This window comes from Paramacrobiotus metropolitanus, unplaced genomic scaffold (assembly GCF_019649055.1).
Source record: "Paramacrobiotus metropolitanus isolate TYO unplaced genomic scaffold, Prichtersi_v1.0 Parri_scaffold0000222, whole genome shotgun sequence".
NCBI lineage: Eukaryota > Metazoa > Tardigrada > Eutardigrada > Parachela > Macrobiotidae > Paramacrobiotus > Paramacrobiotus metropolitanus.
The window spans coordinates 87627-102162 of record NW_026570442.1 but is presented as its reverse complement, the minus strand read 5'-3'; the positions used below and the strand labels follow the sequence as shown (position 1 = coordinate 102162).

Here is a 14536-nt window from a genome sequence, read left to right as displayed (position 1 = left end):
AAACGGTTTTTCCGCTCATGGTTGGCCCGCATACAACTGCTCCGAAAGGCCATTGGAAACGCAAATTATATTCTACTGTAGGATACATTATGGCGACAGTTACCAATATTGTGGCTACTGCTGAGCTGAATGTGCAGATTGACTTGCAGGATCTCTGCACTAAAAATATAATTGCTGAATATTACCCTACAACATTCTCAGCGCTGTTGTGGAGAAAATTTTATCCGCATAAATTTCATTGCCAGTTATACAGCACTGGTAAAATCACGGTCAATGGGGGTAAAAGCGAAGAGCAAACAATGGAAATTTTGCATTGTTATCACAGAAAGCTGCTTCGATTCGGTTATAAAGCAAAAATAACAAACTTTCGGATCGTCAATATAACTGCCACTTGTCAAATACAAAAGCAAAAGCTCGATACAATACAAGCAATTAATTTTGTGGAATTTTATGATCCGTCATTATTTCCCGGTTTAACACTGAGAATGAAAAAAGCTACATGCGTTATCTTTAATAGCGGAAAATGTAATATTCTTGGCGCCAAATCCATTGCGGATGTTGATGCGACGTATGCCCAATTACTGGAGCGATTCAGATAGAATTACGGCGTTGGCGTAAGGGGCGCACATCGGTCACACTCGCACTTTTCCAGATCTTCTCTGCTGGATTCATTGCAATCTTTGGTTTTTACGTCGTCGACTTCGTCGCCATCGTCGAAGTCGTTGCGACTATTCTCTTCAACTATAAGAAAAAAATTATATCAGTTTCTTCAATTTTAAAAGTAATAGCATCATAATTTGCTTACTGTCTTGATTGGACGTGGTGCCATTGTTTTCTGTTGAATCTCCGCTGCACGAGCCGCTTTCGTTAACTGTAGAATAAGGAAAAATTAAAACAATTGAAACGCGTTGTCAAGTTGTTGCAATTACCATCTGAGTCGGTTTCGGTGGCGTTTTGTTGACCTCCATCGGTGTCACCTTGCTCGTCTTGGCTAGGAATTATATCGCTATAACCCGTGATTTTAACTGATATTTTAGAAGAATTTTATCGCTGTTTATAAATCAAACTCTAGCGTGTCGATTCGGATTTTTTACCAAAATGACTGAGTCCGGTTTTGGTCGTTTACGCAACAATTTGACACTGCCAGCGGTCACGTCCCAGTGATGGCTTTACTTAAACCCAAACTGGTCTCGGTCCGATAGAAACATTCTTGGCACGGATTTCTATATAAGCTGCAGTTTAAACTTAGTTATTCGGTGTGATTACCACTTTCTTGGTATATGATCGTTCGCAACTTGCTGCAGTGTAATCTGTTCGTTTGCTGTATCCCTAACAGCAGTCGTTAGGAAGGCCGCAAACTGGACAGATTTCGATGCAGCATGTGATGTCGTTCACAGGTCTCAGCAGAGCTAACTAATTAAATTGCTCCAAGGGGACTGTGATCAGCATTTCTGTTGTTGTTTTTACGGACTGGATGTTGCCTCGTACAGCGTGTCGTGGAAATCTGGTATAGGGTGCGAATATTACCTATCTCTAGATTACACGAACATTCTGTGGAGACATTGACTACAGCTTGTCATCTTGGTATAAAACGTATCTCGAGTTGCGAAGATTTTGAAATATTTGGATAGCCGGTATTTGGCACGTTATATACTCACAAGTGTCGAAAAAACCTTTGAGTATTGTACTAGCCAGATATCGTCAATGGATTTCTTCAGCAAATATTGTGGTCCACATCTACCTACAAAGCTTGCAATTTAAACTGCTTAAGGAAGGCTGTGGTTCTCATTATTTCTGTTGCAATTATGCAGATGATATACAGTAGACTGTACGTGTACAGTAACCGGCAGGTGTATTTCTCACAAGTGCAAAAATGACCTTTGAGATTATGCCACCCGTGTACCGTCATACAGTTTCACCTGCTAGTTCGTAAATTTTAATACACCCATTCTTAGACCCTTTTAATACACCCTTTTTAATACACCCATACACCCATGCTTGTAATGTGTGTGTGTGTGTGTGTGTTTTCGTTCTTGTACATGTACGAGTATCAATACTCTGTTTATTGTAGGGCTCCCAGAGGGATCACCAAGCCGAAACAGAAGCCGAAACAGAAGCCAAATCGTGAGAAGGAGAAGGAGCAGTCGCCGGCTTTGGGGCTTCCAGCGTACTTTCGGACTTGTGCCAGTAGCGAATTGACCAAAAAGATTGAGTTTCGCACGAAACCTGCAGCAGCCATTGCCGGTTGGATTGCCAACAAACCAGAGAACTGGCGGGTTGAAACTGTATGTATTGTTTTTAAACTGAATATATGTGTAATGATAACCTCGTATTCCACAGGGAGAAATGGCCGACAAGTTTAGGAAAACGTCAGCAGACATGGCGTATTTTCATTTGCGTCAGTTTGAGCTATTCCAAGACATTGCCGAAATGTCCCGTGAAATGTACAGCAGCGCTACGAACCTGCTGCGTAAGCATCTGGAGTGTATTAAAAACCATCTTGCTCTCGTACCACCCGGAAGCCTCCCATCATTTGATGAAAGTTGCTGGGTCGATGATTTAACAGAGTTGCGAAAGAAAGATTGGGACACAATCAAATCCACCATTGCCCAAAGCAACAGCAGCCCCGATCTTTCGCACCGGCATGAGAGCAATATCGACAATGGCGACGGTACTATCACCATCATGAAGCCGGCCAAGAATCTCTTACCCACCGACTTGCAAGGCCGTGGAAAAGTGTATTTGAATTTGTGGAATAAGTTGGGACGCGTTCCGGAATTAGTGTCCGATTTTCCATTAAACAGCGATGCCGACTTTGATACTCTTACGCACGAATTTCTGACTCTAACTGAGAAAATGGATGGAGTTGGCATCGGTAGACAATCAACATTGTACACAGCGTTCTCGATGTAATTGTGTTTTTTCTTTTAGGCCGTAGCGCTATGCCAGGCATTGCAGATCAAATGAAAAAGGTAAACCGCATCATTGCCGACCGATATCTGACCGGATCCGATGACAGTCAGCCTTTCCATGAACAGTTTGCTGAACTAGACATCGTTATCCAACGTGCCAAAGCAAGCATAATTGGTTGGTTAAATTTTTTCAGTTATTTGGCCATTTTTTAATGTTATGAATTGACATTGTAGCCAAGCCGGTTACGAATGGACGCGATCCGCGTGGGGAATCCGTGGACACTGAAGATGAGGAGACTGGAAGCAATGTGGACATTTAGATTGGTTTTTGTCAATATTTTAGAACGTGTGCATTTAGCTGTAACTATAATCATTGTGGTTTTCTACTGCTTGGTCATTTTTATCAATATTTACAAGGTAACAATTATGTTTATCCCGCCATTTCTGCAGCTGTTTTTTTAAAATGCCTACTGTTTCTTTGCGCTAGCGTATTTTCATATACTGTAGTGAGTTATGTTGTGATTAATAATGAATTAGTGGTTTTCTAATTACGAGAGGATCAGCGTTCTACCGTATTTACAGTATGATTGTATTCGCTTCTTATATACATATCAAAAACTTCATAACGAACGATGAACACGTTTGCATTTTTGTGTGTGATGGGGCTGCGATGTGGGATTTCCTGATGATTCGGAAGAGCAGGCACACAGTAAGGGATTGTTATTGTTGTGGTTTTCTTGTGCGCATTGTTGTTGTTTTTATCGCCCATGACCATTCTAGCGAGCATGCATGGCGCAGCGCGATCGCTGACCCATTTATCGGATTTTAGTAAATTATTTCTTTAAATAATTTTTAATTCGATTTTTCCCAACTGCAGTTATTTTTGTAGTTTAAACTGCAATAAATATTACAGTTTAAACTCTAGTTCTCCGGCCTATAACCTATGTTTGCTGCTTGCATGTATCCCGACAGCTAGGAAGCTGCGGTGGTGCTGCATTGGACGGGCATTGATGTCTTTGTGCAGGAGATGAGCTCCAGAGCCAAATCAAAGGGATTCTTGTTGAATGAGTTCGGACTGTACCGGCATCGGCATTGGCGACAAAGCGGACAATGCCGCCAAAGTGGACAGTGAGGAGGATATCTTCAAAGAGCTGGACATAGAGTATGTGAAACCGGAAGATCGGAACGTGTAGATCAGGGGCGAATTTAGGGGAGGGGGCACGGGGGCACGTGCCCCCTCCGAAATTTTCGGAAAAGTGGGTACTTCAAAAAAGTAAAGGGGGGACTACTGCTTGAAAAAATTTACCGGCTTTGGAAAAAACTGCAGAAATTGCTATTTTTTATTGAATTTCTAACGATTTTTTCAGTCAAACCGTTCGTTAGCTTCGCGCTCCGCGCGAATGTGCTTCTTTGTTGCACTTTACCGAACGTAACGGGCATTGACGTCAGGACGCAACATGGTCTTCTGAATTTTTTCCCAATGACTGGGAACAGTTAATGAATATCAATTAGCATAATTAGCAATAAGAGACTTTAAAGCAGCAGTAAAAGCATAATTCAAACTTATATCTCAAGTTATTTACAAATGACCGTTGCCCGAAAATGGCTAATTTCGGACTTTTCAAGCTCTCGTAGATCTTGCTAATTAACTAATTAGTGGATGAATAATTAAACCAGAGATAAATCAACAAAGTACAACTAACAACGTTCTATTCAAAATAAATTAACACGGGTCTCGTAAGTTGAACCGTAGAAGACCACAGCCCGCCAAAAATTTGTGTTGCGTGCCAATACTATTGCCCATGAAATGGTCTCGAATACACGGTCGGGTGCAATTTCGACTATTTCGCTTTATTACATAATCAGATTAAGTTACTGTCGGTTCGTACGCGAAACATGCGCCACGCGGTTCTGTTGGTCGGAAACTGGCAAAAAACGCTTTTGCGTATCAACACCCCGGGCGGTCGGCGAAAAGACAAAATCGTCTCTCAATTTTTCGGCTTCCGGAAAACGGAACGCTTAGAGGAACCGAACATGATAGTCCTAATTGTAATTCTATACCGTCGTTGCAGTAACACTGTGAATGGCGGCACAACACCACGGCGGCCCGTTTCTACATATTAATGCAAGACGAGAGCTGCATAGCTTTTCAGAAACATGAATTCTGTTCCATCAGTCTCGGGCGGTTAAAAACTACAGTAACTGGTAGTGCTCACTGTACGCGTGCACATTGGGGATCTTGACCTTTGCGGCAGCCTAGCTAGTTTCTTCCGGTCGCTAACGCGTTCCAGAAGGTGCTAGTGACCGGTGTCTAATATCTCATTTTGCGCTAATAACCACTGCAGCTGGACTATCCGCGCCGCCTTTTTGGACAGTGGCACTTGCGGCCATACCAAGGAAAAATGCAAACGCGCACAATGCGGGCAGTATAAAGGCGGCTAGGCGTGCCAGACATTCAAGAAATGCAATGTTAAACTTCAAAAATGATGCTTCGTGCAGTCTCCTATGAGAGTATAATGAAAGTTATGGGAGAGAAATATCGTTAGCATCGTTTATTTCTGTATTCCATCTGTAAATAGTGGTCAAAATACATGGCAACGGGATATGGTAGTTTTTAATTTTTTGCTGACCAGTGGTCAACTTATTGACCACTGCTATGCTCTTGTTTGGAAGTCCTTTTTTTGTACTATTTAATGGAATTATTACTTTTATTTAATTTCCGTTCGTCTAATTATCACAAAATTAAACGTTTTTATGCTGTAGACCGTCCATGGGCATTGGCGTTGCAAACACCCTAGTCACCACGGCTGACCTATGGTCAGCACAAGCTTACAAAAAATTCCCATTCTTAATTGATTTTTTTCATCGGGAAATCCCGATTTTCAAAAGGAAACTCGCATTCCTTCGGGTACCGCCCGCTGGAGGGTTAAAATCATTTCGCAAATTTGGGTGTACAGTTCACGGTCTTCCACGAAGCGCACATTATCTGGGAATAAATCTTTTTCTTTTATTAATAAACCATGTTCCTAACGGAGTTTTATCAGAAAATCGTAATATTTTACTATTTTTATCGAATTTTTAGCAGTCTCAGGTTTAAAAGCGTGCATCGGCTTCGCGCTCCGCGCGCATATTTACTGTTTTTCTCAACTCTGTACATCATATTGCATTGCTGTTGTTCCGTTTAACATCCGCTGCAGAAAAATTTCAATGACGTATCTGTATCTTACTTATTTTTACAAATTTTTATATAATTTCTAGCAGTTTCTGCGATGAAATCGTGCGCCGGCTTCGCGCGAAAATTCACTGGTTTTCTGATCTCTGTACATAAAACATCGCAATTCTTTTAGCCTTTTGACCTCCGCTGAAAATTATTCAAATTATTTCTGCTAATTTTTATAAAATTTCTAGTAATTTCTGCAGTGAAAACGTTCGTCGGCTTCGCGCTCCGCGCGAAAATCTCCGTTATCATGTAATTTTTTACTTGACATCTTGCTGTACCAACAATTGTGATTCGATTCGTACTTTATATAAAATTTTTTTGAAGTTTTGCAGTGAGTTATCTTGCTATCTTTGGGGTTCTTGGGTTCTCAGTGCCCCTCCCGCCCAAGCGAGTTAAATTCGCCTATGGTGTAGATAATCACTGATCGGTGAGCTGTTTCTGTCGTTTTCGAAGCTAGTGGTCTGGCTTTAACCGCATTTCCGTTTTTTGATCTGTAACTGTACCGGAGCTCCGGAGTTTAAATCGTATGACATAGGAATGGATAATTGTCTTGTGCATTATCCTGTATTTTGGTTTAAGACAGATAGATGCAACGTGTATTATGTGTATTTTCCATCTTTCCCTTAAATTCTTTTAGCGTTTAGAAGCGTTCGCTGTTCGGCTGTTTTGCATAGTTCTGCCTTTTGCAGTTGTTTTTCGAACATTGTCTTTTCGCTATAAACTGGAATGAATTCTTAATCGAGACATTGACTTCCGGAAAGAAATATCTGGAAGATAGCACAAGTAGATTGAATAACCTTCTCGTTTAGCTGAAAACCTTCAGAATTCACTCAGTTGGTTGCAGCCGGGAAGAGTTACGAGTACTACTGACTCGGATTACGAGCGCTGTAAAGAATGCGCCCGCAACCGTACCGTACTGCCGATCGAGATGAGTGCTGTAGAAGTACTAGAAATAAACATACCGACTACCGAGCTCCAGCAACTGATTCGGTTGACAAAAAAGCCGAAATATGTTAAGTAATCTTACCAACGTACACATAAAGTGCAACCGATACAGTACGAGGACCATTGGGTGCTGTGAACATACCCTGCACGATTAGGCTGCGATGAACAGCCGGCTAAAGTTAAGCCGTTTGCATTCAGACTGTGATATCAGTGGCGTTGCGAGCTACGGCTGTTCATCGTAGCCTAATCGTGCAGGGTATGTTCACAGCACCCAATGGTCCTCGTACTCGTAAGAGAGAAAATTAATATGCAAACAACAAAGTCATTTCAGCTGTTCTGGCATTTTACTCTGTATTGTGCATTCGAATTCGAAGTAGTAACTACAGTATTGTACATGCTAGTATGCTGCTGGTCACTTCATCAAGCTGGCGGATGGATCAAAATCGTTTCATTAATCTTACACTTCTTTAAGTTAACAGTTAACAATTGCATTATGCGAAGGCCTGTGTCTAACTGTTTTGTAGTTTAATTCTGAACCTATTTGTATGACAAAATTTAGAATTTCGACTGACTTTTTTGTTGTTACCGTCGTAATTAAAAATGTCCGCGTCTGTATTGGAAGATACCAGTATTCTTGTTTTGGAGACATATTTACCAACTAGACCAGGAGATGCGGGAAGTGGTGTTACATCTAGCGAGGGATTGAGGAACAGTAAACACGGGCAAATGTGTCGTTGTGGATCCACTGCGATCTATCTAATCCATATCTAATCTAATAGATATGGCACGTTTCGTACCACTCCATAAAACCGACCGTATCATTTCTTCACAGTAGTCTACGTATTCCTACGTATTCCCCCTGTATTCTTGCTGTATTCGCCTCGTATTCCTTCCTGTGCTGACCGTATGATTTCTGTATTCGCTAAGTGGGCTGCCGTATTCCTACGTATTCTCCCTGTATTCTTGCTGTATTCGCCTCATATTCCTCCCTGTGCCGACCGTATGATTTCTGTATTCGCTAAGTGGGCTGCCGTATTCCTACGTATTCTCCCTGTATTCTTGCTGTATTCGCCTCGTATTCCTCCCTGTGCCGACCGTATGATTTCTGTATTCGCTAAGTGGGCTGCCGTATTCCTACGAATACCACCTGTATTCTGCCCAAATTCAAGGCGTATTCTAAGTTTTCTAATTCGGAAACCAAAGAATACATGGGGAATACAGGCGGAATACGGGAGAATACGGGGACACACTAAAGAAGACAGCAGTCGTGTTTAAATTAAAGCTATATAATGGAAAATCCTTCGCGAATACAGTAGGAATACAGGCAGAATACGGATGGAATACGTGGGAATACAGCTAAAGAGTAAAGGTACGAGTATCTTAATCATAGTGGCAAGATTAACATATCTGTGGAGTGTGCCCGTATTCCCACGTATACTACCTGTATTCTGCTGTATCTCTAAAGTATTCCCTAACTAGCTTACCTAACCTCTGTGACTACTGTCTACTTGCAGCATATTTGTGCATTCCCACATATCCAGTCAGTATTCACCACGTATTCCCTGCTGTTCTAGTTAAAAGCCTAAGAAACCTAAGAAACCGAAGAATACATTGTCAACACGGACAGCATACGGGTAGAATACGTGGGAATACGGTATTAGTTGCTGTCACTCGCTAAAATTATCCTGCCCTTCTAATAAACGTTCGTAATGATCCAGGCTGCATTCAACTGTATGTAGTTACGCTGTACTTACTGTAGTTCGTCATTAAGTTTTAAGATAAGGTTTAATTAATTAACTTAATAATTAGTAATTGAGCGAAAATTTGATGAACCAACTAGAGTCATTCACGCCTTATTAGCCATTTAGCACCTAATTAAATAGCGAATCTGCCCCTAATTAGTAATTTCGCACCTGGTTTTTTTAGCACCTAAATAGCAAATTTATTACACATGATAAAAAATTAATATTAAATGTCATTAAGCTATGTGAAATTATTTTTCTTAATAGATTTGCGCTTGTTGTGTTGCGTTGTCCATGGTAGTGAATGGCACTGAAGGCAGATTTATTGCAGAATTCACAGTGCTGTCAGATTTAGTGTTTATTTCCATTAGTGTATCCGTTATCAGTGGTGGGAACATTATTCAATTTTTTTGTCTTAGTCATAGCGGAAAGATGAGTAACCGATACGTGCGCAGCAGTCGTGCCTTCGCTGCTGATGTTTGACAGTCCTAATTATACAGCAGAGGAAAACGTAGTCAGACGTACTTGCAAAAGCAAAATAATGGAGAACATAACGTGAATACAGAAAGAATACGTGTGGGATACATAGGAATACGTGGAATACAATCAACATGATGGACCGAACATAGGAATACACGGAATACAATCATAGGAATACATGGAATAGAATCAACATAATGGACCGAACATTTCAATAAGGTCCAAAAAAGTGTCAGTCATGGAATTGCTCTCATTAATCGTGCGAAAGACGGCCTGTGCGACGCTCAACGTGTGGGACTTTTCTACGCGTTCGTCCAGTCTCATCTGGACTACTGCTCTACCGTGTGGTGCAACGCGTCTGTGTCCCTGCGAGAGAAGTTAGCCGTTGCACAGCGTAATGCAGTCCAGGCAATTGCGAACTATCCGACAACACCTGTAAAAATGTTGATGAACCGTTTCGGATTCGTTCCCCTATTTACCCGTTGGAAGCACCAGGAGGCTATTTGGCTGTACAAGATCAAACATCCTGTGCCGTTCAACGTGCCGAACTACATAATGGATTTGGTAAAGTACGAGGAAAGGAAGCCATACCACCTGCGTAACGCCGATAAATCTACCATCAGAACAAAGGCGGCGTCAAAATGTGGGGAAACCACATTGGCATGGCGACTGAGCAAGCTACTGGATAAGATCAACCTTTGTGGCAGTGATATTCTTGAATTACGTTCTCTTGGGTGTTTTTAGAAGTGCACTATACACTGCGGGCCTTTTTTAAACTACTGTTGGGTATTGTTTTCTACCTAGTTATGTTTCGTGTGTGATTATACCCTTCTTACTTTGACTTCGATGTTTTTGTCTTTAGCATTTACCAGCCAGGTTTAAAATCCCAGGCTAGACTGTCATCCTAGCCGGAAATTGGCTACCTGCTCTGACTCGAAATAAATTAAATTAAATAAATTTAAAATTAACAAAAAAGGGGCCGATTTTATAGAGTGGTACTCAATGGGCCATAGGTGTAGATCACTGCGGGAAAGGGCACGCGCCGTAAAAGCTATCGACCATACAGGTAACATTTAGCCGTATTGTACATCATTGCTACACTTAATATAATTCAAAATTTAAGCAGATCCGCCGATGTTGATTTGGAATACGTGCGTTCGGTAAATCAGCGGATCGTAAATCAAGGTTTGCTGCCGCATGATCCTATTTCGCCGCCTGCCTTTAAAAATTTGCTGGGAATTGAGCAGTTTTAATCTTATATACGGTTACCAAAATTTTCTGTCACACGATGAAGCAGAAATTACTATCCTGATTATGTTCAATATTATGCGAGAGCATCTTTACAGGAGTTTTATGCTGACCGATTTTTTTGCATCCTGGATAATGAAGATCATGGTTACTTGCTGCCGCACGAACTGACATCCAGATTGACCGATTTGGCCAGCGCTTGTTTGTTTCGGAAGTTTAAGTTATTGTTCGATATCTATGATGCAAATGAACGCTTCATTTCCCTGCTGACAATTATCAAATAACATACTACTGCTAACCTGATAAAAGCTTGACTGCGATAGAGCTACTATCCAATAAATTCCAGAAAGTAACACCACGCAATGCTAAAAAACTACCGCTGTCACAGCTCTTTACTGACTCAGTCGCAATCCTGAGCGAATATTTGTAGGTCTACAAACCAAGGAAATATGGGCAATTACTCACCGACTGCCTAATGACTCACGGGATACAACAATAACTCCTAATCATGTACATACTGACATACAATATACGATATAATCATGAACGAAGCACTACACTCGCACGTCTTCACGGATGACACCCTGACACCTAAACATCGATAACCGATAACCTAATAAAGATGACATTAAACTGACACTACTGCAGGATACTCTAAGACCCAGAATCGTAGACTAACTTGATAAGATTGTGTATAATATTTGTACGTACGCGGTAATCACATCATTCGCACAGACACTTAAGCTTCGAACATTTTGCAACTTTTAGAACAAATCACAGTTAAAAATAACGGAACTTACTTGTGTGTTTTAACGGAAGCTCCTTCTGAGTGAGGAATGGACACAGAGACGACAAACTCTTCAGGAAAATTATCCTGCGCATCAAAGAATTCGTCCTCGTCGGATGGACCTGTACAAGCATGCAAAACACTCTCATCACCCTGCAGCAAGACTATTTAACGCACTGCCATCGATTGACGACAAAAAGAAAACAAGCAAGTCAGAAGCAAGGGTTTCGCTACCTCCCGACAAATACCGCTAATACAAAAAGAAACACCTGCTCGCGGATCGATCGATAGGCCACGACAACGTTTTGGCATAGAAGACGTACTCATGCCAGTTGCGCCAAGAACGTCGTACAAGCCCACTCTCACCTGTGGCAATCGGTTTACCCGAATTGGCACTGCTCCCACCGGGCTGGCTGCCTTTCATGGTGGATGATTTGGCCGCCTCAGCCTTAGCGGCCTCCTCCAGACTGCTGTGCTGCTTGGCCAGCTGCTCTACCATCTCAGCCAGCCGGACGCGCTGGTCGTGTTCATGACCCAGCATCTTCTGCCATTTCTTCCCTTCACTCTGCGCCATAGTCAGGAACTCTTTGGAAGCCTGCCAGTAGGCCATAACACATCTTGCAATACATCGTAATCCACGGTTTAGAAATAAACGGTTTGTAAGTATTTCCTAAAGACACTCTACAGATGAAAACAACACAGCCGGGAAATCTAGTGCAATCATGACTAATCAGCTCCATGGCCTGGTCTTTTCAACCGCAGCACGACCATACAGATTTTCGTTACGAAAATAGTGCGTCACCTCATCATCGCTTCGCAACAAACAAACATGCTATCCCGTCACAATGTATCAATTGTCAAATCCCCTGCTGAATCTGCAAATTATTGATTACGAATCTTTGAACTTAAAATCAAGCAAAATTTGCGGCGGATGAAAACAGTTTATTTTAACCTTTATCGTCCGTTAAAACTAATAGAGAATCGAAACCATAATCATAAACAAAATGGTACAACCGTTGAAAAAAATACAATTACGCATGAGAAATGGGGAACAATCTTCGCTCATTAAATCAGAATTACAGTATCATACGTTGTGGCCAAGTAAGAATACCACATAAAGCCGACCGCAGAAAATACTTTACGTTAGTGAGTTTTTCTGCATCCAGCAAATCGAAACACATTTCCCGCAGCACCGGGACAATTAACCACTCTAGTCTGCCATGAAAGATTTTTGTCGATTATCGACAGCATCTCGACCATGAAACATCCACACTCATGTCCCATCACCAGGCACTTAAAAGTCACAGGTAAACTTACGTTCAATAGGGCTGTGCTGGTTAGCCGGAACAATGTGGCCCGTTCGACAACCGCCTTAGCCTTGGCACTGGCGTCCGGCGGAATTGATAAATTCTCCAATTCCACAATCAATCCCTGCAGTGCGCGACCTTGCTTACTGATCTGTTCGTGGCACGCGTTCAGCTCGTCGATTTTCGAACTCAGATTCCGGATTACCGCCTGAAGATCGCTCTTCGAAACGTCCTCTTCTTCATCATCTTCTGCCAAGAGATAATTCACTGATGTCGAAATGACAGTCAAACTTATCGCACATCGTATAAAACTACAGATAAACTGGAAATGACGTTCTATAACAAGGCCAATATCCCTCCACGAAGAAGAGGAAAAAACAGGAACATCAAATGCATTAAATTCCGATCTACACACCACCGAACATAAATGAATATGCTGACAAGTCAATCCATTTGGAAACACGGTTCGGTGGACACAAGACAGGTAGCGAACAGGAGAACATGGGGAAATCCTGACTAGCTTAAAATAGTACTTTCCTTACACGATCGAGTGCACTTACGAAATGCGCTCGATACTGATAAGCGAGAAAGATTATGTTATCAACACTATAACTCTAATTACTCAAAGGAGTCCATGTAGCAAGAAATGTTCCTACTTCATACGACGGTCACCCGCGTAAACATAAAAGTAGACAGAAAATTCAACTGAAAAACGATACAAAACACCAAACACTGTTTTACAGTGATTTTAATACAGAGTGACTCCAGTTTTCCTTACCGTCCGGTTCATTTCCAGATGAATCGTCCACTCCAGCCTTATTTGCCCGCGTTTTGGCCAGTTCAACCGCGGTAATCCATCGCTGACGTTCCACCTCCGAATTGGCCTTCAAATGAAATGTCTGATCGCCCAACTTCTGAATAGCAAAATTGCACGTGTCGTCAGTGGTCACATTGGCTCCTCTCAGCCGGATGGAACCACGCGGATGATCCGGCACATCCGAGGGAGACCTACAGTAAAGAGAGTGAATACTTGCGAATCGGATTATTTATCCCTGTAAGTGTAAACCTGAACAAAGTGCATTCGGTGCAGACGCATACCAGCTGAGCCCGATGCAGAAAACTGTTGTGAGCCAGTAATGCGCAAAGCCGCAGACAAGGCAGATATACAGCCCCGCATGTGTCAGGGCTGAGCAAATACCTTACGTCGTCCACAGAGAGATTTATAAATCACAACAACCGCCTACCACAACCATATTTCCGCCCTGGAACATACTGTATAATGAGTTGCGTCAGTGCCAGCACCGGATTATGTAAAGAACATCAAATGCCCTAAATTTGCCCAAATCTCTAGTACGATTCGAAAAAAGACGTCAAATGCATTAATCCATATCTGCACAATGGTAAGTGCATGATTCATCATTAAAAAAACCCTCCACCGTAACTTGCTTTGAATTACGCACCAAGCAAGCGATAACTGGCAGAGTTAAAATAGTGAGTATCTATAAACATTAATCGTGATTTATTAGCAAATGACGGATTTACTGTTTCTCCGTGACCGGCTTGTTACACTGACGATCTGGTTTCCACATGTAAATCATGTTTTCGACATTTATATCATATATGGTAGCAAATCAATACGTTGCATAAGTTTCCTTGCGGGGTAGCATTGTATACCTGCGGTCTTTCTAAAGGGAACGGTTCCATTGATCAAGAAGAATTTAATGCCATTTTGACCTGCTCCATTGCCGGCAATTCGCTGTCGTTGAGCCCTCAACAGGTGGAGTACCTTACCAGAACTCTCTCTGACGCCATCGACAAGGACATGGATGATGTGGTACCCTTCGAAGAGTTTCGTGCATTTCTGGACAGCTCACCGGAACTATTGGACAGTCTCC

At 42.0% G+C, this 14536-nt stretch overlaps 1 protein-coding gene across 1 annotated transcript; it reads right to left on the bottom strand.

Annotated features, from left to right (window-relative positions):
* Positions 1-245: 245 nt before the first annotated feature.
* On the bottom strand, positions 246-14239 carry LOC129601239 (oxysterol-binding protein 1-like). Its single transcript, XM_055499994.1, has 9 exons — positions 14215-14239; positions 13740-13827; positions 13420-13649; positions 12652-12890; positions 11701-11929; positions 11348-11456; positions 930-991; positions 806-871; positions 246-741 (listed from the first exon to the last, which is right to left on the bottom strand). The coding sequence occupies exons 1-9, from the start codon at positions 14237-14239 to the stop codon at positions 602-604; spliced, it is 1188 nt and encodes a 395-aa protein (XP_055355969.1). The 3' UTR covers positions 246-601.
* Between the last annotated feature and the right edge of the window lie 297 nt (positions 14240-14536).

What these genes read in the sequence shown, in the direction of transcription:
- LOC129601239 (XM_055499994.1), bottom strand. Translation starts at nt 14,239, where the DNA reads ATGATTTACATGTGGAAACCAGATC. An exon ending in TTCTGCATCGGGCTCAGCTG is followed by an intron (nt 13,650 to 13,739) that starts GTATGCGTCTGC and finishes TCTTTACTGTAG; the next exon opens with GTCTCCCTCGGATGTGCCGG. An exon ending in ATCTGGAAATGAACCGGACG is followed by an intron (nt 12,891 to 13,419) that starts GTAAGGAAAACT and finishes ATCTCTTGGCAG; the next exon opens with AAGATGATGAAGAAGAGGAC.